At 44.0% G+C, this 27,228-nt stretch overlaps 2 protein-coding genes across 10 annotated transcripts in view; one reads left to right on the forward strand and one right to left on the reverse strand.

The window, feature by feature from the left end:
• Positions 1-246: 246 nt before the first annotated feature.
• On the reverse strand, positions 247-24,459 carry SHISA5 (shisa family member 5). 3 transcript variants are annotated; one of them, XM_064156402.1, is made up of 6 exons: positions 24,306-24,459; positions 21,073-21,235; positions 20,653-20,727; positions 6,173-6,288; positions 4,953-5,171; positions 247-2,261 (listed from the first exon to the last, which is right to left on the reverse strand). In XM_064156402.1, the coding sequence occupies exons 1-6, from the start codon at positions 24,349-24,351 to the stop codon at positions 2,182-2,184; spliced, it is 699 nt and encodes a 232-aa protein (XP_064012472.1). In that variant the 5' UTR covers positions 24,352-24,459; the 3' UTR covers positions 247-2,181. The 3 variants fall into 3 exon arrangements, with proteins under 3 accessions (XP_064012472.1, XP_064012471.1, XP_064012473.1); XM_064156401.1 differs by having other exon boundaries at positions 6,173-6,291; XM_064156403.1 differs by lacking the exons at positions 20,653-20,727; positions 21,073-21,235; positions 24,306-24,459 and adding an exon at positions 19,455-19,506.
• The window catches only part of RNF123 (ring finger protein 123), a 50,820-nt gene continuing 47,996 nt past the window's right edge, over positions 24,405-27,228 (forward strand). For 2 of the 7 annotated variants that reach the window (XM_064156392.1, XM_064156394.1), the window contains exon 1: positions 25,573-25,629. The gene's annotated coding sequence lies outside the window, so the exon portion shown is untranslated. Of the gene's footprint in view, positions 24,821-24,987; positions 25,753-27,228 lie in introns of those variants that run through there. The other 5 variants (XM_064156395.1, XM_064156397.1, XM_064156398.1 and 2 more) reach the window with 5 other exon arrangements.

Consider the following 27,228-nt stretch of genomic DNA (forward strand, 5'->3'; position numbering starts at 1 on the left):
CAGATGGCGGAAAGGAAGAGTGGCGCAGAGTAACCACCTCATAAACACTAGAACATGGTAACTATGCTTTGAGATGGAGCACTGGCCAGGCTCCACCCAGGCAGCTGCCTAATGAACAAGCTGGAATAGTCTCTGCACTCCTTTTCTAGCAATAAATGTATAAGGGTAGGATCTATAGCAAGGGCATTATTTCTGCAGTTACTCAGTGCCCTCCCACACATAAAAAATGCACATTTCTAGAAAAATGCCTCAGTCTCCATACAGGAGGAGGTCTATTTTGGGTTGCTTTCCCATAACTGCTAGCAGTGTAATGAAGCATTGCCCAGTTTCTCAGATGACAAGGCAGGAAGGAGGAGGAACATACAGATACAGGGTATGCATACTCTGTGAATGCCTCCTGGCACCATTTCACGCTACTGACTTCAACACTCTTAGAAAGGTGTAACAGAGGGACATAGGTTGGCACGAATCAAAAGTCTACAAAGTTCTACAAGTTTCTTCTGAAATGCCCTAAAGACTTTCTTGAGAAAACAATTGGAATAACCCAGAAATAAAACTCAGGAAGAGAAATAAGGCTGCCTTTGACAGCAGCACCTTCCATCCATCACATGAGGTAAAGCAATGCCACCATCAATGTTTTCAAACAGTTAATACACCCCAAAGGTAGAACTGGAGCACGAATGGCTTAACAGCCTCTCTGAAAAAAAGAGTCAAGTCAGTGTACATGATAAGTCAAAATTATTTCCCCAGTGATGTCTCAGCGACACATACAACAGACTGCACGACTTGTTGTTCCTCAGCAGAGCTGTAGTTCAGTGGCAGAAAAGACACAACTGCAGAGGGAACCAAAAACAACTAAAAAACGTTTGATCAACACAAGGTGTACAGAGACAAAAGCTTTGCTAACACTGGTAGTCATGAGGATGGTCTCAAGATGTTTCATGACTGCAAGCACTACCTTCCTGAGAATACATTGCCTCCATGTGACCACATTCTGCCTTTCTCTGCCTTCCATTCAGCTTTATGGGAAGGCTGAACACAGCACCACATACCATTATTCAAAAGCAGATTGAGTTTATGTAAATCCCACTTCTAGGTTCCTGCCACCTACAGTTCCCCTTTAGAGACAGGCAATGACAAACCCTAAACTTTAAACACCACCATCTATTTCTGACATCCTATCTCTCCTGCAAATTCTTTCCCTGTGATGAGGCAAGACTAAACACTAGCAGGTACTTCTGCTTAACATAAGATTAAGGTGCTGGTTTTACTTCCAAACTCTCCATCAACACATACCTTACATAGGCTTGTCCAGAACTACTTGGACAACAAATACCTGTCCAACCATTTTACAAAGAACTCTCAGATTTTCACCTTTTGACCTATTTGTTCTACTAAGTGGCAGAGAGTTCAGTTTGTTGTTAATTGCTAGCTATAACTTAAAATGGCCTGAGAAAATATTCAATAGAAGGCACAAATTAAAAAAGACAACCCCCCAAAACAAACAACAAACCCCCAAATAACTAATAAACCAAACCAACAAACCACTCAAATTTTTAAAAATCCCAAATCCTAACACCAGGAAAGAATATGAGGAAATTGTCAACTCCTGCTACTTAAGCACAGACAAATGCAACTACTCTGAAGACAAACAAACATGGTGGTCTGCTCCACTGAAGGCAAATGTGTTTCAAGAAAGGAAAATTCCCTTTTGAATGGTAAATGAAATGTATAACATAAGTCTCTTACCCAACAACAGCAACAGGCAGAACACACATAACATAAATCAGGTAGATTTTTGGAGACTTAAGCTTTCCTGTTTCGATACTGTGCAAAAGATTGCTGCAGCTTTGGGTGTTTGATAATGCCCAGATTAGAGCATTCCTGTGAAAAATTATTGCACAGCAAATGTTATTGTGGTTCTTATCTCTGAAGTACTCTTTCCACACACTTTTCTCGTTGTACATAGAGCAAAACCTCTCTTTGCATTTGCTTGAGGTATAAATTTAACCATGTCTGCAACAAAAATACTCCTTCCTCATACTCAAAACATTACAGAAAAGATACCAAATTAACTTTGACTTAGACAAAAGACTGCTGTCTTCCAGAGAAGTATACTACAGTTGCATGGTGTAAACAGCACAAATTATACGTAGAATATGGAGAAGCACAGTAGATCTTTCAATAGGTGGGCTTCTGAGGATCCATGTAAGCAGGGTTGTAAGGGGGCTGGCTGACTGGGTAAGGTGCTCCAGCACCAGCTGCAAAATCAAACCAAGAAAAAACAGATTTGTAAAATCTATACTCTGAATGAATTCTGTAGCTACAAAGGCAACTTCCATTTTGAACACACAGTTCAACTTATGAGGAAAGGCTGAGAGACTTGAGGCTTTTTAGTGTGCAGAAGAGAAGACAGAGAGGGCATGTAATAAATGTTTAAAAATATATGAGGGCTGGGTGTCAGGAGGGAGGGGACAGCCTCTGCTCACTTGTGCCCTGTGATGGGATAAGGGACAATGGATGTAAACTACAGCACAGAAATGCCACCTCAACATGAGGAAGAACTTCTTCACTGTAAGGACCACAGTGCACTGGAACAGGCTGCCCAGAAAGGTTGTAGAGTCTCCTTCTCTGGAGGCTTTCAAGCCCTGACTAGATGCATTCATGTGTGACCTGCACTATATTATATGGTCCTGTTTTGGCTAGGGGATTGGACTCGATCTCTGGAGGTCCCTTCCAACCCCTAACATCCTGTGAAACTGTGAACTTACTATGCACCTCAACTGGACTTGAGGACAGTTTGTGCTAACCCAGAAAGTACCTTCATTTCCAAAGTAAGATCACAAAACCCTTTGTTCTTGTGGTTGTTTTTATATATATACTTAGGTGTATATGTCTATTATGGCAACCACAGGCACATGGTTAGCATTCAGGGCATAACAGTCTAAAAAAATGCAGTCAAAAAAAGAACAGCTTGGATCCAAAAGAACAGACACTGGAAGTCAGAGATGCACAAACAATAGGAAACATCTGACGGTATGCAGAAAAATGAAAATAAAGCACCAGATAAAAGAAAGAGGCCTAAAGAAAGCATTTTAGGATTCCTCCAGTAGAAATGTTTTCTTGACAAATGTCAGAGTTCATAAAAAAATAAAATAAAAGGTAAAAACAAAAGTATCTCACCACTCTTAAGCACATCAAAGAGGTTTGACTTATAGAGATGTGCATCATTCAGAAGATATCCTTATTTTCTAGTAGTCTGAGACAAGCTGCTCTCAAATGGCATCCTTGCTTTTAGGGCTGTCAAACAGCACAGGTTATCTGAACTAACACAGCACCTGACCAGATGCCTGGATGGGGTGTGTGGTTATGCCCGGCTGATCTGTCAAAGTGATTGGCTGTAACTCCTGTGTAACACAGCAGGTGATCCTCCCTTGCCTGTGATCTAATTCCACAGAATCACAGACTTTTCAGGGTTGGAAGGGACCTCAATGATCATCTAAGTTCCAACTCCCCTGCCATGGGAAAGGACACCTTCCACTAGGTCAGGTTGCCCCAAACCACATCCAATCCGGCTTTGAAAACATCCAGGGCTGGGGCTTCCACCACGCCTTTGGCCAACCCCTCCAGTGTGCCACCACCCTTATGGTGAAGAACTTCTTAATGTCTAATCTGAATCTGCCCTCCATTAGCTTGGAGCCATTCCCCTTAGTCCTATCACTACCTGACACCCTGAAAAGTCCCTCACCAGCTTTCTTGTAGGCCCTCTTCAGATACTGGAAGGCCACAGTAAGGCCTCCTTGGAGTCTTCTATTCTCCAAAGTGAATTAAGAAGCTGCCCTTTGGTTGATAGAGAACAGAAATAAATTAGAGAGCTCTCATGTTGAGGCATTGTCAGCTGGCAATGTGGGAAGTGCTTTAAGATTTTTCCAAGAAGAAATAAAAAGATTTTAAGAACTAATAAAGCAGCAAAGGTTTGAGAAACCACAGAGCAAGAGAAGCAGGATGACCAGTTTATTGGCTCCATCACATGGTAAAGCAGCCACAGCATTCTGGGGTAATCCCATAAAACTTACAGTTTCTTCAGAGTTTACAACAGAAACATGAGGTCAACAGGGCAGCCAAGTCAGTGTCTTTACATGCAGGCTGCTTTGCACATCATCAATGTGCAATTTCTGACTGGTTTACAAATGTCTGAGACGATGAACAGCCACTTTATATCTGATCTGTCACAGAAGAGTTACTTTCTAAGGGCATTAGCTACTATCGAGGACTATGCTTTGCTTGTTAGTTAACAGGATAAACAGAGTGGTTTGTAAGAGGGCTTGAAGATCCTAGGACAAGGTAAGAGCCTAGTTTTGGCCTCTCTGAACAGCCAGGAGGCAACTGTTCAGAGAATGGCTATCACCAGCAGAAACGGATGTAACTAACGGCAACAATGAAGCCGCATGAAAACAATGCAATGGCAGAAGGAAAGCAGAAGGATAAAAGATTCTGCTAATTTTAACTTCTAGTCATTAGGCAAACATGTCTGAAGTTGATCAGAATCTCTGAATTCCAGAAACATTCCAGACAAGCTAGCTACTAGAAAATGCCATCAGTGTAGACACTGAAAAAATTAGCAAATACTAGAATAGAAAGGGCATGCAGAAACTCCTAACTGCTATACCAGATGTTAACTGGATTCTTGTTTTAATAGGAAATTTCAACTGAACTAGGAAAACATTCTACTGACAGTCCCACTTGTCACCAAACTTGGTTACAGCTACCTCTACTCCAGCAATGCTCAACATAGAAATGGTGATGGAGAAATTTCAGTAAGGGTGAATTACAGCATCCACTGTAACTTGATACTGCCAGAGAAAATAATATATGCAAATAACACAAGACTGCCTCTAAAGCAACTGTCTCTAGCTATTTAGGAGATGAAGAAACACTCAGGGCTGCCTTACCTGCCATGGTTTCATGATAAGCTGGAGGTCCTGATGGCTGCATGGGGTAAGGGGGAGGGTACTGTGCAGGGTACGGTGCTACTGGCATTCCAGGTTGTGGCTGGACAGCCACAGGCTGATAACCTTGATATGGAGCTACTGGGTAGGCAGGTGCCATCCCCTGTTGCTGGGGATAGGGAGCGTGAACCACTGTAGTGGCAGTCGTAGTGGCCACAACGGCTACAAGAAAGCAAAAGGAACATGGTTAGTGCTGGTGGTTCTAGGAGATCCCCTAAGAGAGCCAAAAGCAATAATGTAAAAACATTCTCTCTGAAGATCAATTTCTCTCTTCAAACTCAGGGTAATTTCATTTTCAAAGTTCCACGAAAGCTTTAGAGAGATGTCTCTAAATACCCTTCCATTGATCTCAGTGGTAATAACAGCCTCCACACACTGGGCTGGCAGCCAACGCAGCTCCTTGCTCGGCCACAGAAGAACAAAGGGTTTTTTTCTTGGCCTCTTCAGAAACCAGGAACTCAAGCCTGCAGCCACATTATCTATCATTTGGTATGAGACTGAAAAAAATGCTCCTTTTAAAGTGTCATTCTCTTTTAAAGATGAAGGTGATAGAGACCTCCTTTATTAGGTACAGAGCTTCCTACCACAATTGCCCACATGGTTTTCCTTTTGTACGTAATCCAGACACAGGTACACTCATGTGTCTGTCTCTAAACAGCAGTTGGAAATGCAAGTACACATCAAGATGTTAATTTTCCTAGGAAGAGATGTTGGAACACTGGTTCATAGCTCTCTTTGGAATGAGGAAGTATTAACATTTTATAATAAAGGGCAACAGTTTAGTTTTGGAGATCTTCTTCCCCTTTATGCTACAATTTCAGACTTTGCTCAAGACTGCACTGTTGCAGTCCTGGGCCTTTGGTGTATTTAAAATGTCACCTGCTCACCTAAGCTAGACAAATATCCCCAACTCACCCTAAATCCACATATTGAGGGGGTGGAGAGAGAAACCTTCTAAATGCTTAGAAAATATTCCAAAACATCCTCCTGCAACTTCACATTCTGAAGCAGCTTAAAAGCTTAGTGTTTTAAGTATTGCAACTTTTGCAGCAAAGAGGTAAGTTAAGGTAAGGTTATCGTCTTCTTTCAGAGGAACATCATCTTCTGGGAGGGGGAAGTTGTCTTAGAGATGTGAAAAACAGAACAGCTGGGCAGATACTTACGCCGTGGTTTTCGACATGCTTTGTACAAGCAGCAGCAGGAGCAGGTGAGGCACAGGATAATAGTGATGATAATCACGGCACAAACGGTCACTCCAATTGCAATCAGAGTTCCAAAACTGCTAGAGACACACCACCAGAAGTAGTAAGAAACTTTAACACAAATTCACCCAACAATTCATAGAATGTACTGGGCTGGAAGGGCTCTCTAGAGGTCATCCAGTCCAACCCTCTGCAAGCACACCCCCAATCAGACTGCACAGAGCCCCATCAAGCTCAAGCATGAATGCCTCCAGGAACGGGACCTCCACCACCTCCTTGGGCAGCCTGTTCCAGTGTTGCACCACCCTCATAGTAAAGAGCTGCTTCCTAACACCCTCATAGTAAAGAGCTGCTTCCTAACACCCAATCCAAATCCACCTTTCCCTAGTTCATTGCCCCTTGTCCTAGTGCTACAAGCCTTTGTAAACAGTCCTTTCCCAGCTTTCTTGCAGGCCCCCTTCAGGTACTGGAAGGCTTACCTCACAGGGAAGGAAAAGTTGCTCTGTTAAAAGATTTGGTGCCCAGTAATAATTCCCTTTCACTTCTTACTTTACATAATTTGTTTCCTACAGTCTGAAATCAATGAAGCCCATCTGCCCTAGAAGTCAAAATCACCACCAATGTAAAATGCACCATGCATCAATTTTGGGAACAATTGCAGGAAGTCAGTTTTAATGAGCACTGAGCTCTAAAATAATAAGAATAGAGCACTGGTTTTATATCCATCCTGGGTTTGCTTCTTTAGAGATTCTGACTACAGATGTTGTTTTTTTCCTGTTAATAGGTTTAACAATGACACATCTCCAAAGCCTCCAGCAATTCTCACTTGGCTACCAAACAGATATGGAATGTGAAAACCGAGTACTGATGACACTGAAAAGTTAAATCACTGCAAAATGCTCTACATTCAGAAGACTTCACCTCAGTCACTCAGAGCAACTTAAGCCTCAGTAATTTGGACACTGAATCTAAGCACAAAACAAGTTCAATTTAAAATGCCTTTTTTTTTCCTTCTAAGAGAGCTTCCCTCATTTTCTATTCTATTTTGCAACAACTATAAGAAAATGCTTGAGTCAAATCTTTTCAAGAATCTGAGCAACCATTTTATCTAACTGTATCTAACATATGCATTGATTTCGTTAAGCACTTAACATGAGACTATGTATTTACTCCTTGATTACTCTATTTAATACTGCACCTAAGCCTTTGCATGTAAAACATGAAGCAGGAACTGCTGTAGCCACCTGAAGTTACAGAAGCCATCTGAGAAACGTGGCCAAGAAAGCAAATGGAAGATTGCAACAGAGCTGCAGAATGTGAAGAGGCATGTATGCTTTCTCTCTGTTATTTGCACCTTTGCAGGATGTTGTGCTGACTGCACAAGTATATTCCTAATCATGCTGCTTATCAGTGCTACTCCTATCCTTACTAGTATCAGCTTCTCTTCAGCACAGTCCACCAGTCAGCTCATTTCCATCAAAAAAAATCCAGTTTCTTACAAACCTAGTATAAAAATGAAGGTACAAATAGAATTTCAAGGGAAGGGGTTGAAGGTGGAAGACAAATAAACATTCACAGTGATACTACATCCAGAAACAGTGTCTGCCTCCTGTCCATGAAGCCAACAATAGACATATATCATATCAGTGTGAAAACACAAGCTGATCCCTTGTGTATGTGGAAATGGATGAGATTTAAGAGTGCTTTGTGGAATTCAAATTAACCATACAGGGTTCTTACTACATACTCATATGAAATCATAAATACACTGGGAAAGGAAGAGAAGTGTGCACAGTAGATTCATACATTGGACAATATTTTGACTGCAGTGCTTACAAGAAGCAGAATGAATGTCTGTGACACACTATGAACACCTCTAGAAACATGAACGATCCCAAATGTTAACCACAAATACTCCTACTTGTGGAGTGCCAATGGCATTTTCCTTGCTCTTGTTCCTACTTCTCTATCAATGCTGAGAAAGCTCTCTCACTAGGGAAGTTGACATTTCCATTATACACAATTATTACCAAGCAACATTAGCAGAGACAACAAAAAAAGAGTCTTCTAAGTTCTTCCTTGGGCTGTTTTCCCAGTAGAGAAAGGAGGAGGGGGAGAACTGCTAGTAAGCTATGCCAGAGACACAAATTGTGTCAAAGGAAGGGATTAGGCCCAACAAAGAAACTAGAATGCTTCACTTCTACAATGAACCTCACTGAATTTTGGCAAGGCTGGGCAAAAATCAAACAAGAGGTGGTGGGGTACCCATCACTGGAGATGTTTGGGGGGAGGCTGGATGAGGCACTTAGTGCCATGGGTTAGTTAATCAGAAGGGTTAGGTGATAGGCTGGACTCGGTGATCCTAGAGGTCTTTTCCAACTTGGTTAATTCTGTGAGTCTGTGTGAAACCTAAGAAGTGGAGAAAAAGTGAAGAAATGCCTACTCACCATAAATGAACTAGCATAGCAGGAAAGTAGCAGGGAGGACTTATCTTTTACAATCAAATTTAGTTCTGATAAGTCTATCTGTAAGGAGTGCGTCTGCAGCCAAGCTGGCCACCACCACCAGATAAACTCTGGATGGCTTGAAGCACGGGCTCCATTTGTTTCATTGTAGTAGCAAGTTTTCTGCTCACTAAAGCAGGTTACCTCACTGCATATTTACTATCACTAGTAAGGGAAAAAGTGACAAAGGCAAAACTCAGGGCCAGGGGAAAAAAAACCCAAACCACTACATTCTTATTACCAGCAAGTTGATAGAGACACTGTGCATTTTCATTATGTGTCTGTGCCTTTGCTGAAACGACACAACCACAGCATGGTGACTCTTGGCATACATCACTTGATGAGCTAAATAGAGACCCATATTTAAAGTAAAGGTGTGTCAGGTGCACAGCCCTTACAGCACAGTTCTGTGTTTGTCTGTGTAAATGCTGCAATTCAGCTCTACCTGCTGAAATACTGTGTTACTACAGACCACAATCATAGGTCTTCAGCAACAGTCCAGGGAATAAAACAACAGACAATAGTTAGCTCTTCCCAGAGTTTTCCAAGGAGACAGTACACAAGTGGATTATTGTAGGCATTTTTATTACCTGCTTGACAGCAGAATCACAATTTTCCTGCCAGTGCTTGAGCTCATGCAGACTAATGTCTTACAACAGAAGGCAGCCTGATGCTTAAGCAAAGCAAAGCAGTGTATGCTACCAGCTTGCAGCTCGCTGCATCAACATTCTCTGCTTTGAAGAGCTCTGCTGTGAAAATATTTTTGTTTTCTAACAATTTCTGTCGATAAGCAAACCCAGCAATAGTCTTTTGCAATAAGTGAATGGTCAGGCACTACCTTCTTTTACTGCCCAAAAAGTACTACCTCGAGCACTTCTTCCTGAACATTCAGCAATATCCCACTAGCAAAACTGACAAAACAAAACCCAGTAATAAAACTACTGAAAAAAAGTGCAGGAAGGCCACCAGTACTAGACATTACTCAAGTAAGGCCAGAATGGTGCTCAGCACACTTTGAGTGAACTGTCTAAGCCTCAAGAGTTAAAATATTCTAGATACTGCATAAAGATTGTCCTGCAGTTGTGACTCCAGAAAGCCTATACTCCTTTCTTGACCAAAACTACTGCCTCATTTAATTGCTTTCACTTGATGAATCTGTCTAACGGGACTCTGAAGCCATTTTTCTTTCTGAGTAACTTCACATTAGATGATAATTTAATGATCAACTACTAGCTTTATACATAACGGAAAAGAACAGATATGACAGAATGTGGCTTCCTTTTTTCCCCCCACTGAATAGTTAAGTGAGCAATAAAAAAAACACCAAACAAAACCCAACCCAAGCTCTCTGCACTCTGCAAACAAACGTCAGAGTGCAGAAGTTAGGGTGGTCACAGCACCAAAGCAAAAGGCTCTGCTGACGTCAGTTTGAACACAGCTTTCCAGACTCCCACATTATATATACTATAGTCTCTAAATATAGCACACGCTGCTACAAGCAACTTGAGTTCTTTCACTGCCACTTCCTGCTTCTCTCTTTTCACAGAAAAGCTAACTTGTGCCAATAACTTAATAGAAAACAAAATCAAGCCTGGTAGCAGTTTTACTGCAGCAAACATAAACTGCTACTTAAAATATCCATAGGAAAGTAAATATAAAGAGACACTGCTTGCCCTTTCCTACCACCACTTCTCTCCTACCTTGCCCTACCCTTCTCTCACCTTCACAAAGCACCAATTTGTGTGTGCAGTAAGACTTCCCTTTTCTCTAAAATCCAGTTATTCTGTGTCCACAGAAAGAGAGTTGATTAGTGCCAGTTTTACCCCTTTTGGCACCAAATGAGGCACAATGACCATATTAAAACAGTACAATTAAACCTAGGCTCTAAATAGTGCTGTTTATAGAAGTTAATCTCACTCTTAAACGCTGTCAAAAACAGTGTAAAATGCTTTGAGTGTACTTAAGGCCCTTTAGAATACCCAAGTTTCAATAGCAGCAACACATTTTTAAACCTTCTTAACAGTTTGGATCAGTCAAGTCGGTGACATTTTGTAAGCCCTGTTGGAAAGGAAGTTTTGCCTATCTGTGTATTCATGGCAACAGGACACACTGCCAATCCTGCCTTCAGAAAAGCAAAAAAACCCATCCAAATGAACAACGAGGGGACCTACTAGTTCTGAAAATTTAGTTTAAGCAGCCTATTTATTTTGCAAGTTCTAACCTGCTCCAAGATTTGTCCCATGCTACAAGCAGCATGGCTGCTTTTAAACCCAAACATTTACAAATAGGGAGTTAAGGCTGTAACATGGGGTGGTCTGGAAAGACCTCAGAAAATAATTTAGGCCATTCCTAAAAGTGGAAAAAAAATGGGAATATACACATCTTGTTCTTTACTGCTCCAGAAAAGGACACAGTTCCCAGAAATGGTCTACGCTTCTCCTGACTTTGGTGTAGAACATGACCAAACAAGTTCCTAGTCTGAGATACTTTCCCAAGCCAAACACTTCAGTCACAGCCATACAGTGCCACACTCTGCCTCTAAAGCCTAGCAGTAAAACAAAGGATAAACCTCTTAAAGGAAAAGTAGTATGAGTTCCCAGGAGTCTTCCAGAAGGATTATTTCTTTTTTCAACTTCACAAACAACACACTTGCTCAGTTTAATATTTCAGCACGAAGATTCAAAACATAAACCCCACTTTGCTTCCTCAGTTTAATATTTCAGCATGAAGATTCAAAACATAAACCCCACTTTGCTTCCTCAGTTTAATATTTCAGCATGAAGATTCAAAACATAAACCCCACTTTGCTAAAGACTCAAAGAAGTCATTTGCTATTACAAAGAAAGCAAACTCCCCTGAGGGAGTAGAACATAGTAGCATGACTTTAAGATGAATAGACTAACCAGCCTATTTTAGTGTAGCTGGATTTGGGGCCACAGGAGCTTCAGCACATGTTGACAATCAAAACAGACAACACAAGAGTCCACTCTCAATGGTCTGGGTGCAATGACACTGACTGCTGGTGCCAGTCATGGCCTGCTCCAGTCACTTTACCCAGGGGCCACCTCCCCAAAACAAGGTCTCTACACAGAATCAGAGAATGCTTTGAGATGGAAGGTACAAGGTCATCTAGTCAAACCTCCCCTTGCAGTAAGCAGAGACACCCTCGACTTGATCATGTTGCTCAGAGCCCTGTCCAACCTGACCAAGAATGTTTTCAGGGATAGAGTTTCTGCCAACTCTCTCAGCAACCTGTGCCATTGTCTTACTGTAAAAGAAGTCTTCCTTCTCTCTAGTATAAATCTCCCTCTTTTAGTTTAAAACCAACACCCCTTGCCCTGTCACAAAAGGCCCTGCTAAAAAGTCTGTCCCCAACACTTGAATGAAAGGCCACAAGAAGGTCACTCAAGTGCCTTCTTTTCTCCAGGCTGAACCATCTCAACTCTCTCAGCCTATTCTTCCTCTGAGAGGAGGAGTTCCAGCTCCCTGAACATTGTTCCAGCCTCCTCCGGACTTGCTCCAATAGTTTCATGCTCTTGTGCTGAGGGTTCCTGAGCTGGACAAAGTAATCCAGGTGAGGTCTCACCAGAGCAGAGTGGAGCAGCAGAATCACCTCCCTTGCCCTGCTGCCCACATGATCAAGAAACATCTAAGAAATGAGGCTTGGGTGATTCCTGAGGTGGGTAACAGGTAGCTTAAGACTCAGAGTGAAGAGTGTGGTTTAAAGAATTGTGAAATCTTGATAGTTTCATCAGACTGACATGTGTGAGTAACTGCTAAGTCATTTTATAAACTACTCAGCGCAGTGGAGGATGGACCAGAACTGTGATGACTGCCTTGGGCTTTCAGATGAATGTTAACTCAAGTTAGCACTTGAGTGTCCCTCCCAGGATCCTGCTCACACACAGTTCCTTAACGTGAAGAAAATGGTTTCAGTCATTTTTGGCTAAACCATCATCATGGTATCAGTTTAAGTCATCACTAGTTGTTGCCTCCTCAACTGCTCTAGCATGGACACAGATTAGCTGCCACTGAAAAGCACTACAGCTTATCACAACATTCCGAAGTTCAGAGTACCCCAAAAAAAGAAGAGCAGCTCACAGAAGGAGCTCCCCAAAACAATCCCTGGCACACTTCTGTTTACGTACAGCCTAAATAAACCTGAGCTAGATCCCTACTGTCAGCATCTGAGCACAGCCCCAGTGACCCCCAGCATCACCCGAGCAATCTCTGGTGGGAGAACCAATACCAAGGCAACAATAAAGCCATGGCAAGCCAACAAGCCTCACAACTGCAGAGGTGTTATAGAAAAAAGCAAGTCTTTGCAAAGAAAATTCACTCAGTGTGTCCTATATTTGTCCAAGTAGGAATTCAATGTGGGTTACCTTAAGCCCCAAATAATAAACTTTATTTTCATACACAAGGACCTAGTGGAAGTAAAGCTAATCACTATTTTTTTCCCCCAAAGACACAAGCTTTTATTTTTTCAAGTGGCAGGTTTAGCACAAGTTCTTAAACAGCCTGTATGACAAAGTGGCAGGGAGGGAACTTCCTGGAGTCTGTGGTTTTACCTAGATCCAACAGGTTATTAAAAAGATGTATACAAGCATTTCTCCTTGGTCTATAAACAGTCTGCTTGTACTAAATATGTCTATTTACACAAATCCCTTTGTAATGCATACTGAAAACTACAGTTTTCCAGGGAAGTTCCCCAAGAAATCTCCTATTGTACACTTTGTAGACAGTTGACAATAATTGCTGCAGGTAACAGGTACATTACAAATATGCCCAGAACAAAGGGAAAAGTCAGAGCTGCATTCAGGAGGACTACAAGTCTTCATCGACAGTGTAAGAATTAAGACCACAGCTTGATGCATGTCACAAGATCAATTCAGACAAGTCCACTGGACCCCTAGCATGAAACCTGTCCTCAAACAATATAAGGCATTTGCTTTTACAGACAATAAATAATGTACAGTGCCACTTCAGTGGCAAAAAGAAAAAAAGTAGAGTGATTACAGGCACAGATATTTAAGGCAAAAGAAGTAGTCCCACTGTTAGGATGCCAGTTCAACAATGTAGGGTGTTATCTCCCAGCCTAATTAAAATTTGGGATCAATATTAAGGCAACGGGAGGGCTTTCTCTGAAATGGCTAACTGAATTCACAGAACAAGTTTAACTGAACAACAACAAAAATCTAGCTACCACCAAAATTTTTCCCCACCTAAACAACTGCAATGCCAATAATTTGCTACTATTGATACCACAGTGTTTCTAAAAACATATTTAAAGCAACTAATTAGAAAATATATTTGTTACAGAAAAGTGAAAAAAAAAAAAAACACCACAAAACCCACACATTTTTTCCTGACAAACTGCAACCCAGCATGAGAGTTGCCCAACACAGTGAAACACAATCAAAGAAGTTTGGACTGGGTTACACCCACCAGCTTTGCTTACCATATAAACCAGCTCTTATATGAAACAGCCTTTACACACACTGCTCATACATCATCACATATATAAAATCCAGAAACACTTTGTTCAGGTAGGAGCAAATCTTAAATTAAATTAATTAATTTTCTTATACTACTGAGAAATGGAATGCTGCCTTACTCTCCTCCTCTTCAGAAGTGGTGTTACTCATCCAGCACAATGGGGATCATCAAGGAAAATCTAACACTGCACAAATGAGAACAGACCTCTGCAGTTAAGCTCACATCTGGCTGACTGCTACTCCTCCTTTTAAATGATATTCATCATTAATGAGACCTCCATAAGAGAAGTCACTGAAGTGATTTTGATGACTGATTCCTTCCAGAACATTAAAAAATAACCAACAAACTATTAAAAAAAATGGTTTTCAAGTTTACCTCTCAGTAGAGCTGAGAGACAGAGATCATACTAGTAAACACAGAGGACTATCACATTAAAAATTAATGGTGTAAAACATTTTTCATAAAAACACTGTCAAAAGAACAACCTTTGCACAACTTCCTGAAATTAAACTAACTTGTTCATTTCACAGACGACCTTACCACTGCAGCTCTGAATAAGTGGGCAATTTAAAGGCATTCTCCTTCTCCCATAATACTTCAACAACACAACCTAAGACAAATACATCTAGTTACACCTCAGGCCATGGCTATTTTATGGAAGTATATGAAATGGCAAATTAAGAGCTGGCTTTGGAACCCATGTGTCCACACTTTCATAGACACTGTGTAAGTAACAAGCATGGTCTTTTAACCACATTGTGAAGGAAGTATTCAGTGTTTCTTGGGCTACTAGACTCTTCTCTGAAGGGTCCCTTCTACTCTGCCTTTGGTTGCTTTTACAAGCTCTTTCCAGAGTTAACCTGCATGTCAAAAAATTATTGTTTGAAGAGTCACATGTGTAGAGGCACAGCAAAGCCCAAAGAGTTAGAAGAGGTAACACTCTACCCTAGTAGGTACATGCAGTCAACGAAGTACATGCCTAGAGGAGTACAGCCCTGAGTAAAATCCAATGGATTAATCTTACTTTGCACATTTAGGCCAGGTTGTCTTGCTTTTTGCCATGACACAGCCCTCTGCAGTTAGAAGAGCGTGCTAACCCAACCACACACACCTGCTGAGCCAGAACAGCATATTTCAATCACTTCTTTCATCTTGGTTTCAGAGTAAATGAACCTGCATAAGCATTAAGTTTGAAGGAGGCAGCTGTGAAACCACTAAAGGCAACTCACAACTGATTTGTGTCAGAAGTAGCTTCTTCACTTAAACTACAAGAAACACAAACCCAAATGCTCAGTAATGCAAGTTCTGATTACAAACTGTGCCAGCTTTTACTTACTTTTCAGGCTAGCAAAAGCATGTATTTTTTTAAATATTAAATACCTTCAAATCTCAATTGTTTCTAGACAAGAAGCTTACATTCCCGGGAGAGATTAACCCGTGACTGAACATAAGCCTTACAGAACAGGCTCTGTATGTGATTTAACTTGTTACAGAAAATATGAAGGATCAGTACTGGAAAACAAATCCTCCACTCAAGAAAGAGACTGCTTACATTTCTACAAGTTCTTTTCCAATTAAGAATTTAATTTTATTTTCTTGTCATTGGCAACTTATTTCAAATGCTGGAGCATCCAAAAACACAAAGTGTAAAGTGAAGTCCCTGGTAGGGATGGTGGAGAAGAAGTGGGGATATCAGAGGATTTTTTTAACTTGTCTGTGGAGAAGACTTGTGATTATCCTAATTTGCTGTATCTCAATTTAGATTTTTTTTAATACATCTTCCACAGTCAGAAATTTACTGGTTTTGCCAATTATGCTCATAGCAGACTACTGCAGGTACTGCATCTCATAGGGTTTCTCCATTTCACAGGAGAACTGCCACAAGTCAACACATCGATCAGCCCAGGACAAAACTCCAGCGAGCACATCCTCAATCTGACAAGGCAGCTCTGACTCTGCCAGCTGAGGCTTCCCAGACAGACTGCCATTCTGCCTCCCTGTTACCATCACATAAGGATGAACAGCATTGTCTCAAGCATTTCTGTATCTGTTAGACAACTTGCTGTAATTTCAAGGCAGAAATTAATCCAGAGTCTGATTAACTGTGTACAAAGTCAATGTGAAGTTCTGTTTCCATTCAGAAAGACTGATAGCTGTCTCGACTACATTATTTACTTCTCTGACTCTGATACAGATGTTCCGAATTGCTCCACCTCCTTAAACACTCAGCTACTTCTCAATTAGTTGAACTGTGGATGTGAGTCATCTAATTTCGTTTTCCAGTAAGGGTCACTACAGGAAAACTGGCATACCAAGGCTGAATAACCATGTTACCAATGCAAATGATGGCAGCTGTGGTTCCAGTGAATCAGTGCAAAATTAAATGGGTCAAGACAACTAAATTAACTTTACTATTCACCATCCATCTTTGAAACCAGAGCACAGCAGGGGAAAATTCAGTAATTAAAAGAAATAAAAAAACAAAAACACCACACCAAAACACACACACACAAAAAACAGTGGAATGCCTTCCAGGGGTAAGGCCTTGCCACAGTGCACTTACACCACCAGCAGAAACTGTAGAAATCATGTACGGTCACCTCATGCGTTAGGGAAAATGTGTTGGCAAGTTTAAACATACAAACCCAATGCACACACTCTGATCCACAGGCTTCAAATGATCTTTAATGATTGGTCAACAATGGAAAAAGCCTAGATGTGAGTTAACACTTTTATACTTTTCCTAACATTTGTTTCCAAATGCAGTGTTTTGGGAAGAGAATTCTCTCAAGTACTTGAAAGAAAGTTATTAAGACATTACAAATGAATGAAATGCATTGTCTTTAAAATGTCCAAAAGAAGATTATAGAACACAAACTGTTTGAACTATGAACTGCATTTAATAGAACTGCCAAAAGTGCCTTGCACTCCTGCCTCAACAGCACTTGATATTGAAGTACTGAAATACATTAACATTAAAGGATACTAGCAAAAATAAACTACTAAAAAATTGCTACTTTGCTTGCACTTCCACAAGACCTCAGAATAAACACATATGGGTGGGGGGGGGGAAAGGCAAAAGCACAAGTTAAAAACTCCTTAGCCAGATAAGAAAAATACACATCACCACTAAGCCTTCCAGAATACTGTCCATAGGTACAGAACTTAACTGTAGCAAGTTTTCCAAGCAGGGAGAAGCGATGGTCCAACTCATTCATCCCAGTAGCAAGCCCACATGCATTTTGTAACAAGCCCTCAGAAAGGAGAAATCCTCTTAAAAAGCCAAGATTGATGACGCATGTGCTGGAGCGGTAACTAGGAATAGGCAGATGCAAGAACGAGAAACTAAAGGCTTTCTGATACTTAATGCCAGGAAACCATACCTCCCACTATGGGAGGGTAATATCAAAGATAGTATTTGCAAATCATGAGAAAGAACAGAGCACTAAAGGAAGCTGTCACCTCTCCTCAGACAATAAACTGTTCAGAGACTGCTCGTCTTGCTGGAGATAGAAAGAGTTATCTCCACTCACATCAGCACTCCTCTCTCACAGTAAACATAGTCATCAAGAAACAATGCAAAACTTGTCTTCCATAAGAAATCAGCAAGGAACAAGAGGGCGGAGTACACCTAGCAGGCAAAAAACAGGAATAACTCTTCCAGGAATCACAGAATACAATTTACTGCTTGGGTTAAAAAAAAACCAAACAACAAAACAACCAATCAAAACAACCCAACGCCCCCAAGAGCACACAAAAGCCTGGGCAAAGTGTAGGGAAAGAAACCTACTCCATGTGCCACTGACTGAAATCACCAGTATTGCTACTCACTTTCATTCCTCATGTTGAAACACCCTAAATGGTGTCACCAGTTACTTTGGAAAGTTCTGGAAATCGGTGGGGTTTTGTTTTGTTTGTGTTTTTCTTTCCCATTCTGACGCTGCATGCACGTGGCTTATCAATGTTGGTATTTTGGTGAATAATTACCATCTTCCTATTAAAATGGCCTGAACAGAAAGTAAGTTTCATGTTGTCTCTATGCCTTTGCAAGAGTACAACATTTTTCAGTGCTGCAATGCAACTGTAAGGAAAAAGGCAAGTATCCCTAAGGATTCTCTTTTTAGACATACCATAGTTGAAAATAGGTAATTAAAGCCACTTAGCTACTACTTCCTAAATGTTTTCTGTAATTTACAAACACTCCTTTGTGGACTGTGGGCTTAAATTCCTTTAGCAATTGTGCAGGTACTTGTAATTTTAGTTTTTGTTTGGTTGGGGTTTTTGTTTGTTTCTTTCTTTCTTTTAAAGACTATATACTTTAATTTTCTGTGCTTTCTACTAACTTTGCCTGCTGACATGAAAAGCAATATATTTAACCTTTATTATTACAGCAGATTCAGTATTTCTGCAGCTCCAAAGACTCAGTCTTTTAACTAAAAACGCATCAAGAGTGAACACTGATTGCAAGATGAGGCTCACATCTGATGCACGGGAACTATGTGAAAATACAGGAGACAGCACCTTCAAGCCTAGCAGAGAAGCAGGAACATCTCTCCTCCTATATATATATTACATCAATCCTTTCCGTGTACAAAACTATTGGGTCAAAAGAGACCAAGTACCCAACAGTGGTGACCTTATATCGCTCTCTACAACTACCTGAAAGAAGGCTGAAGTGAGATGGGGCTCCGCATCTTCGCCCAAGTAACAGCCCTAGGACAAGAGGAAATGGCCTCAAGCTGTGCCTGGGGCGAAGCTTAAGTTCGATAAAAAGAACAATTCCTCCTGCTAAAGGGCTGTCAAGCCCCGGAAAAGGCCGCCCAAGGCAGGGGTAGAGTCCTCATTCCTGGAGATATTCCTGGAGCCGCGCAGATGTGGTGCTGTGGAACACCCTTCAGCAGTGCTCCTGGCAGTGCTGGGTTAACGGTTGGACTCGATGATCTTCCAACCAAACCGACTCTATCATTTACCCTCTTCACACTGATGCCCCGGCATACACCGCAGCAGCGCTACCATTAGGTGCCTCCAGCCTTCCTTCCTACCGCGTACAGAAAGCAGAAAGACGCATCAAGAGGTGACACGACGCGGCTGCCGGAGGACTCGCCCGGCCCTGCGCACCCGCCGTGCCGCACAGCGCTGTTCCCCGGCAGCGGGGGGAATGTCGCCTGCGCACCCCCAGTCGCTCCCCGCACACAGGCTGCTCTGCCGCGACTGATTCTCGCCCTACCGTGCCCGCTTACCCCATGCTTGCCGCTGCCGCTATCGCCGCCACCGCTCGCCCCGCGCCCGCCGCCCGGCCACACCCCCATGCGTCACACTGCTCGCCCCGCCCCCTAGGGGGTCTCGGCCCCTCCTGCCGGGGCGGGGCGAGCGGCGCCAGTGCCCCTCCTCTGCCTCCCGCCCCAGGCGCCGGAGCTCAACTGCTACTTCCTACGCAACCTGAGCACAGTAAGGGTTGGAAGGGACCTCCGGAGATGACTAGTTCACTCTCCTTGCTAAAGCAGGCTCACCCTGAAACAGGTTGCCCAGGATCACGATGTCCAGGCGGGTTTGGAGTCTCTCCAGAAAAGGAAACTCCACAACCTCTCTCCCTGGAGCCTGCTTCAGGGCTCCAGTACCCTCACAGCAAAGAAGTTTCTCCTGTTCAGCTGGAACAGCCTTAGTACCAGTTTTTGCTTCTTGTTCTGTCACTGGGCAGCACCGAAAAGACTCCGGCCTAGTCCTCTTGCCCTCATCCTTTAGATATTAATAACGACTGATGAGATCCTCTCTGTCTGCACTTTTCCAGGATAAACAGCCCCAGGTCTCTCAGCCTTTCCTTCTCGCAGAGATCCTCCAGTCCCTTCAGCATATTTGCAGCTTTCACTAGACTCTCCAGCAGTTTCCTGTCTCTTTTTATAGCCTCCCATGCTATATAAATGTCTGAAAGCAGGACTCTTGTCATCACCAATGTAGTGCACAGATTTAATTTACTTTGCCTGACGCTGAAACAGGACAATAAATACTATAAAACGGTTTGGGTTGGAAGGGACTTCTGGAGTCACTGCAGTGAGAAGTGGTAAACACTGATAAAAACTAAATGCAAAAGATGCTGAAAGTCAAGAGGATAGCTCAAAAGCAGTTTCTCTAACTAAGCCACTATAAATGTAATCTGTGAGTATTTAAGAGCATAAAGAGTGTCAGTACTTTTTTAACAACCCTTCCCATTCAGTAATAAGTGTATGGACCAGTGGTTGTTATGGTCTAAACGACACGATCTCTCCTCTTCCTTGTGTCTCTACTTCTTCACATACTCCAGCATATGCATGGGGTTTGAGTTATCCACATTCTTAACACAGAAATAGCATTTCTATTTTCATATTCTACTCACATGCATTTATCACACAATGAAGAACCTTTAAGGAAGCATTTTAAAAGCTGAGGCTTGGCATGGCTTACCTGGGGCCAGAAGAAATGTAATCATCAGAGTCGAAGAACGAATCCATGTCAGTTAAAGTGCCTGAGTCAGAGGCCCTGTAGTTAGAGAATTAGTTTCAGAAATTGAATTTATTCAAGCATCTGGCTAAGTGCCAAATGCTTATGAAAGGTAACATACACTAGAGATTTATTTTCCCATCATCAAAGGCCAGAAGTATTTGAAAACACTCAAGCAGACACACTTGTACAGGTTGCCCAGGAGTTCATGCTCCAGTATGTCCACCTCATCATTCCCATTTTACAGGTATGCATTAACACAGATCCCTGACAGAGGCAGACAGCTAAAAGGTCCTGTTTTAAGTTTTAACCATTAAACCGTACATTTTTTGTCACTTGATGACAGAACTGTAACCAGCTGTATGCATTCACTTTGCCTCATACCTTCCATTCATCAGACCACAAGATTGCCAGTTGTCGTATTTTAAGGCAGGATTAGAGCAACAATATCGAAGCGTGCAATATCCACAGCAGTAGTAAGGACAGGATTTTGCAGGTTGTGCGTTGCCTCTCAAATCAGTGTATGCCTGACAGTCCTCACTCCAAACTGGAAAAAAGTTAAAATCCAATTGTTAGCAACTACAGAAGCAACTGTCTCAAGTCTCTTTCTCATACTGACCAGCTTACCCATGGTAACATTTAAACATGCTTCAGGTATTTTGTTAAAGGTCTAACAAACGGATTATTTCCTTTAGAGTATAACAAATACTTCTCACAAAGTACCTTGGCATCATCAAGTAGCTCTTCCCAACTCTTACACATACATAAAGGATTAAACTCTGTGCTCTGCCTGGTGACGCTCTTCGTCACATCTGCTAGCAGCTACCAAATTACTGCAAAGGCTCAAGGTGCAACATCACTAGCCAAATGTGTTATAAATTCCACAGAAGCCCTGAAACCAGTTAGAAGAAAATGTGAAAAATTCCTGGTTATCTGATTTGATGCAAAAGATGCAACACAACCATATTCACCATAGATCTGGCTTTCCCTGGGACTTGGTGGCTTCTACCTGGTGCTTTGTTTACTTCATGGAAAATCCCTACCCTGTTAGCACAAGAAAAGAGACATCATAAACCAGAGGTTCCTAGGTTAAGTGGTGTCTTTCCATTCCAAGAGTGAACTGGTGTTGCTAAAAAGGTAAGATAAGCAAGATGCTCATGCCCTAGGATGGATTTCTTGGGGGACACTCCATGCTTTTCAGCACTACACTGGGATGATGTGTTTCTTAATGTACTGGCTGGTTTCTCTCCTCTACCTCTGAAGCCTGAATGACTGTATTGTAAGAATATATATTTCTCAAATTTTAAGCAAAAAAGCATTTCCTAATAAGAATCTTCAGCAAGAGTATCACTGCTGTTTTCAGCAATAAATGCTGCAGTCAGATAGTTTCTATTCCTCATTTTCCATTCTGTCAGCGTATCACTTACCACATTATCAAGACACACCCTGATATTTTGCTCCTAAACTGCAAAATCTCAAATTACTTCAAGTGTAGTTGTTCAGAGAAAGCAAACAAGAGGCAAAGAAAACAAATAATGTTCTTTCAGTAAGAGGTCTTTCCTGAAGTATTTAAGTTGATTTTGACATTTGAAAACTCAGTCTTGACTCTGATACCAAGACACACACAAATATTTCAGCCAACATTAATAAAAAACTAAGTAAATGTTCTAAGAGGTTAAATGTGTTAAGTTCATTAAACACAAGCAGAAAAGGAACTTCTCCTGTACCAATACCAAAGAACTTCTACTAATGTGCTCATGCATACTTATGCCTGATTAACCAAATTCTTCCCTTTCAGACACATAACATCACCTGAGAAGTCTCTCCTTCCTATATCACCAATAAGGAAATTATAGTAGCTAAAACAATTCCAAAATACCTTGTGAATACCTTACAATCAAAGAAAGAAGCCACAGAATTTCTTCCTCTGTCTCACAATCTCACAACTGCAGCACAGTAAGACTGGAAACTAAAGGCTTAGACCTTAGTTCTCCAGTGGCTGAGCTGAGCCAACAAGGGCTAAGGGCACCAAAGCAAAAGAATCTGGGTCCTCTATTTTCTTTGTTCCTGTCTTATTCCATCAGCTGTGGCACCCACAACACTCTTCCTCAACTGATTCAATTCACCAACTGATCAGTAAATCAACTAGGTCTTGTGAGACTTTTTCCTCAGGTGGTTTTCCAACAGGTTAATAATTTGAATCATCTCCAAAGACATCCATAGTATACCCAAAGCAACACAATGCAAGGGCTATGGCTAAGGAAGGCAAAAACTCCCTCCTGTTTTGGTACATCTGGTGCTGAGGTGTTTATCCTATCCTACAGGACAGCACCCTAAGGATTTCAGACAACCAGTGCAACAAAAACACTTGACACTGATCAAGTTTCACCTCAAGAGCAGGTCTGCTAAACTATTCCCACTGAAAGTCCTAAGCCACTCCAAAAAGGAAACTTCTACCTTCCAATGCCATTTATTCAAGGCTAGCTAGTACAGTTGCTGTTGTGGCACTGTCATTGTGACAGCTCAAAGAACTATTTGTTCTGGTGCACATACTTCAAAGTACTTATAGATAAAACTCAACATTTCAGCCATGCTCAGCACTCAAAGTGTGCCCCTTTATTACTCTGACCAAGTTAAACGATCTTTTACATATCCCTTGAAGATCACGTTCACCTTTCTTGCACATGTCTGTGTAGAATTTGATCCATCAGGGTGATGCCACTGATGCATATGATATCAAAAGCACTTCTTTTCTGAGACTTCATCTGATAAGGCCTATGACCAAATCTGCTTTCTTTCATCATGTGACAAAGTTGGAGAAGCCCACACGCTCCATCCTTTAAGCACAGTAACATGACAGCTCCAAACAGTGCTACTGAAAAAAGGCAATTATCAATGTAAGCATCTGATATCTATGCATCAACCCAGTTATCAAATGATTTTATATTAGCACTGCTGTTTCTATCATCACCCAACACCTAAGCATTTATATTGTCTTGCCCTAGAAGGCTAAAATCTACCATGACAGGGGTGAAAAGGTGGAATGGGATTCAAGAGGGACCAGCAGCCAAGCCACTTTGTGGCACGTCGTTTCTCTCCTAGTAGTCCTACCCTAGGTTTACCACCGGACAGTACTCAGTAAGTAGGTACATGCAGCCGTTGCTGGGGCACCATTTGCTGCTAACAGCACACTCAGGTACCGACACAAACCTACCTCACTCTCAGCATAACCCGTGTCTTTCTCGATGACCACAGTTCGCACCAAAACCACTGAGGTGTGCATATCCCCTGCCTGCCACTGGGCCACTGGTGGGGTCGGAAGCTTGTGGGTTTGGGGCACCTCGGCTGCGCCGTGGGCTCCGGCCTCAGAGTCGGCACTCGCCACAGGGCGGGCAGGACCCGTCCGCCGCCGGTTGGACGGCTGAGCTGACGGGTTCGAAGCCGGGGACTCCCCCATGCCGGGGACTTCTGGAGGGCCTCCTCTGGGTACGCAGTCCCAGAGTCTGCCTCAGAAAGAGACGCCGGAGCCTGCCAACCCCCCTTGAGGGCCCAGACCGCCTCCTCTCCCCTCGCAGCACCCGGCACCCCACCGCCCTCAGCTGCCGCCCCGCACTCACCGACCACCGGCAGCAACCAGAGGAGGCCGAGAGCGCCACGCCACATCCCGTGCGCCCTTCCGCGTCTGCTGCTCCGACGGCCCAGGGCTGGGCGCTCCACGCGCTCCGACAACGCGGGGCGCCGCCGCGCGGCAGCGGAAACGACGAGCAGCGCCGCGTGCACGTCGGCGGGCAGGGCGGCGGCCGAGGCGCGGGAAAGAGCGGGAGCGGTGCGGCAGGTGCGGCTCCTTGGCCTTCCCGCTTACGGTGACCGGAAGGTGCGAGGTCTAGCCGCGGTCAGAACAGAGGACTTGCAATGTGAGCTTCGAGGCACTCCCGAAACACGGAGCTGCCCAAAGGGCTGCGCTGCTGAACGAGCTGCTTGTTCCCTGGCTCCATTTACCTCTGCCGCCATCTAACGGATCACTCACAGGCGATCCACAGCGTGAGTGCCATAGGCGTTCACAGGCGATGTGCCTACCTGAGGTCCAGCACAGCCAGCTGGCAGTGCAACAGCTGTGCTGGTTCCAGCAGAGGTAAGAGGCAAAGCTACCAGGTACCCCTGGGAGTGGGCTGGCAGTGGGTGCCCCAGCTGAGCTTGGCAAAGCTTCTCTGCTCCAGAAGGGCTGGTGACACTACCCTGGCCTCCCCTGCCATGGCCGTGGTAAGGCCACATCCATGACTCTACTGCTTTCCTTTACAGCCTTTAGTGCCAGCTCAGAGCTTGCTGGCCCCAGCACCACTCGCCAGGCAGCATCAGCACCCTCTACTGGCTTTCCAGTACTTCAGGAGAGCAGTCATTCCAGCTCCCCATGGCCTACGTGAGTGCAAGCTGGCTCCAGGCTGCAGCATCACTGCCCAAACTCCCTACGATTGGCCCAGAAAACGCTGCATGACCAGCCATGCAGCATCCCCGAATGATGTCCCTGACACCTCTCACAACAACAGTAAAGTTGGTTGCTTATCTCTGCACTGGGAGGTTAATTTTTAAGCTGCCTTCTCGCCCTTTCCGGGGTGGGACAGCGTCATGGGCTGGGCCCAAAGTGTCCTCTTCTCCCCGGGGACTGAAACACCTTCAGCACACGTCTGTCCTTGCTGGCTACACAGCACCATGGGCGAGTGCTTCAAGCCTCGCTGGCTCCGCAGCCTCGGAAGTTCACAGCCAGCCCCGGACCGAAACTCCCTGTCGCTGTCCCGGCCCGGCCTAAACGCGAAGCGGGTTCTGCCTCGTGGTCCACCCAGCGTCTCCGGCGTCTCCCGGCAACGCAGGCCACGCCCTCCCGCCCGGCATGGCCCTCGCGGCTCGCCGTAGCGCGGCGGTGGTGGCGGCGCGGCCGGGCTGGTGGTGAGTTCTGCGGCCCCCGGGCCTGGGCCGTCCTGTCCCAGGCTCCTCAGTACCCGGCCCCGATAGTGTGGGATCTCTGCTGGGTCCAGTCCGCAAGCCGTTTCTGCTTTCGCGGTGTTGATGGTCGGGCAGCGGGGCTCGGGGTTGCCGCTCGTATAGGGGAGTGTGGTACGGTTTTGGGGAGGTGTGCTTCCGCGGTTGAGGGGCTGTTTGGCTTCGGCCTTGTTGACAGGTGTTGGCAGTGTCCCCGGGTTTGGGAGGGTGTTGTGAGCATGGAGGATACTGCCAGGTTTGGGAGACTGGACGGAGTGCTGTTCAGTCTAAAGGATGTCGCCGGGTTTGGGGGTGTCGCTGTGGAGTGGGACTTCAGACATGCCTCCGGCTTCCGAGGTGCTGCCGGTGGGGAGGTGTACTAGGATTTGGGCAGTGCTACCCAGTGTTTCTGGTTTAGGAGTGCTGCCAGGCTTGGGGTGGAAAAGAGAGGCGCTCTTGTGATGCAGGCAGAGCAATTGTCCGAGCGGCACGGGGGCCTGTGCTACCTGGCTTCGTCCCCGCTGCTCCGGCAAGAGCGGGAGGGCTCGGTCGGCAGCTGCCGGAGAAAGCTGTGCTTGCTGGCCCAGCTTCTCGGCTTCATTGCCTGCCTTTCGTCTGCTCAATTTAAGATCTGGGGTCCCCCGCGATGTTTATTCTGCCCTTCTTTTGGAATCTGCTTGCCGGTCCCCAGAGAAGAGAGTTTAACTTGTGGCCAGGCCCAGAGCTGTGTGTCTTTGCCAGAGCTGCTGGGGGCAATTTTATGAATGGCCCATGAGAGCCTCAGCAAAGGGGCAGATGCATGTCCCCTTTCTCTGACCTGTTGAAAGCATCTGCTCCAACTGAACACCCCTGCCCATGGCACAGCAGCAGTACCAGCAGTGCATCTGTTATGGTGCCAGTGTGGCCATGCTGCACCCTCTGCCTGAGCATTTGGGCTGTTCAGCAGCTCTGGTATCAGAGCTGCGCACCCTTGGGAAGAGCTGAGAGGTGGCCCTGAGGAAAAGGGCTTCAGGAAGTCCTTTCCTAAGTCTAGCTGAATTGCAAGTGATATTCTGCCGGTGGAGTTGCTGTGGCAATCATGTCTGTTGATGAGTTTGCTGACTTCTCTTGGGTTCACCTGAGTTTCTGCTTTGTATGAGATTGCCAGCAAGCTTTTAAATCCTCCAGCCTTTGCTCCTGTTGCACCTTCCTGTTTCTCTGTGTCACAAAGTGGTTTGGCAGATGGCTGTCTAGTGAACAAGAGAGCCTTCCATAGCAGTTGGCTGTCGGAGCCATCAGAAACAGGAGAGGGATGTAAGCTAACATTTCTAAGCTGGATGGGACTAGCAACTTGGCTTTGTTGTTTCTGTCCTGGCACAGGTCAGATCAGCTTTGATAGTGTTTTGTATTCTAGTGATGCCAGAAAAGGTCACAAATCTTTAGTCTCGTGGTAGTTTTTCACCTGCAAACACTTCAATGTACTACTACTAGTGCTTGTTACTTGCAAATAGAGAACAGGATCTTTTGCTTTGTAGTCAGTGATACTCTTGTAGTGCAGTTCATCTGTGTTTGTCTCATTCCTTCTCC

This window comes from Pogoniulus pusillus, chromosome 16 (assembly GCF_015220805.1).
Source record: "Pogoniulus pusillus isolate bPogPus1 chromosome 16, bPogPus1.pri, whole genome shotgun sequence".
NCBI classification, from domain to species: Eukaryota; Metazoa; Chordata; class Aves; order Piciformes; family Lybiidae; genus Pogoniulus; species Pogoniulus pusillus.

Bases quoted from the DNA above. Each gene is read 5' to 3' on its own strand.
- SHISA5 (XM_064156401.1), bottom strand. From the start codon at position 24,351: ATGTGGCGTGGCGCTCTCGGCCTCCTCTGGTTGCTGCCGGTGGTCG. The intron at 21,236-24,305 runs GTGAGTGCGGGG...ACTTTTTTCCAG, and splicing joins CTGGTTGCTGCCGGTGGTCG to TTTGGAGTGAGGACTGTCAG. The intron at 6,292-20,652 runs GTAAGCCATGCC...GTGTGTCTCTAG, and splicing joins TACATTTCTTCTGGCCCCAG to CAGTTTTGGAACTCTGATTG.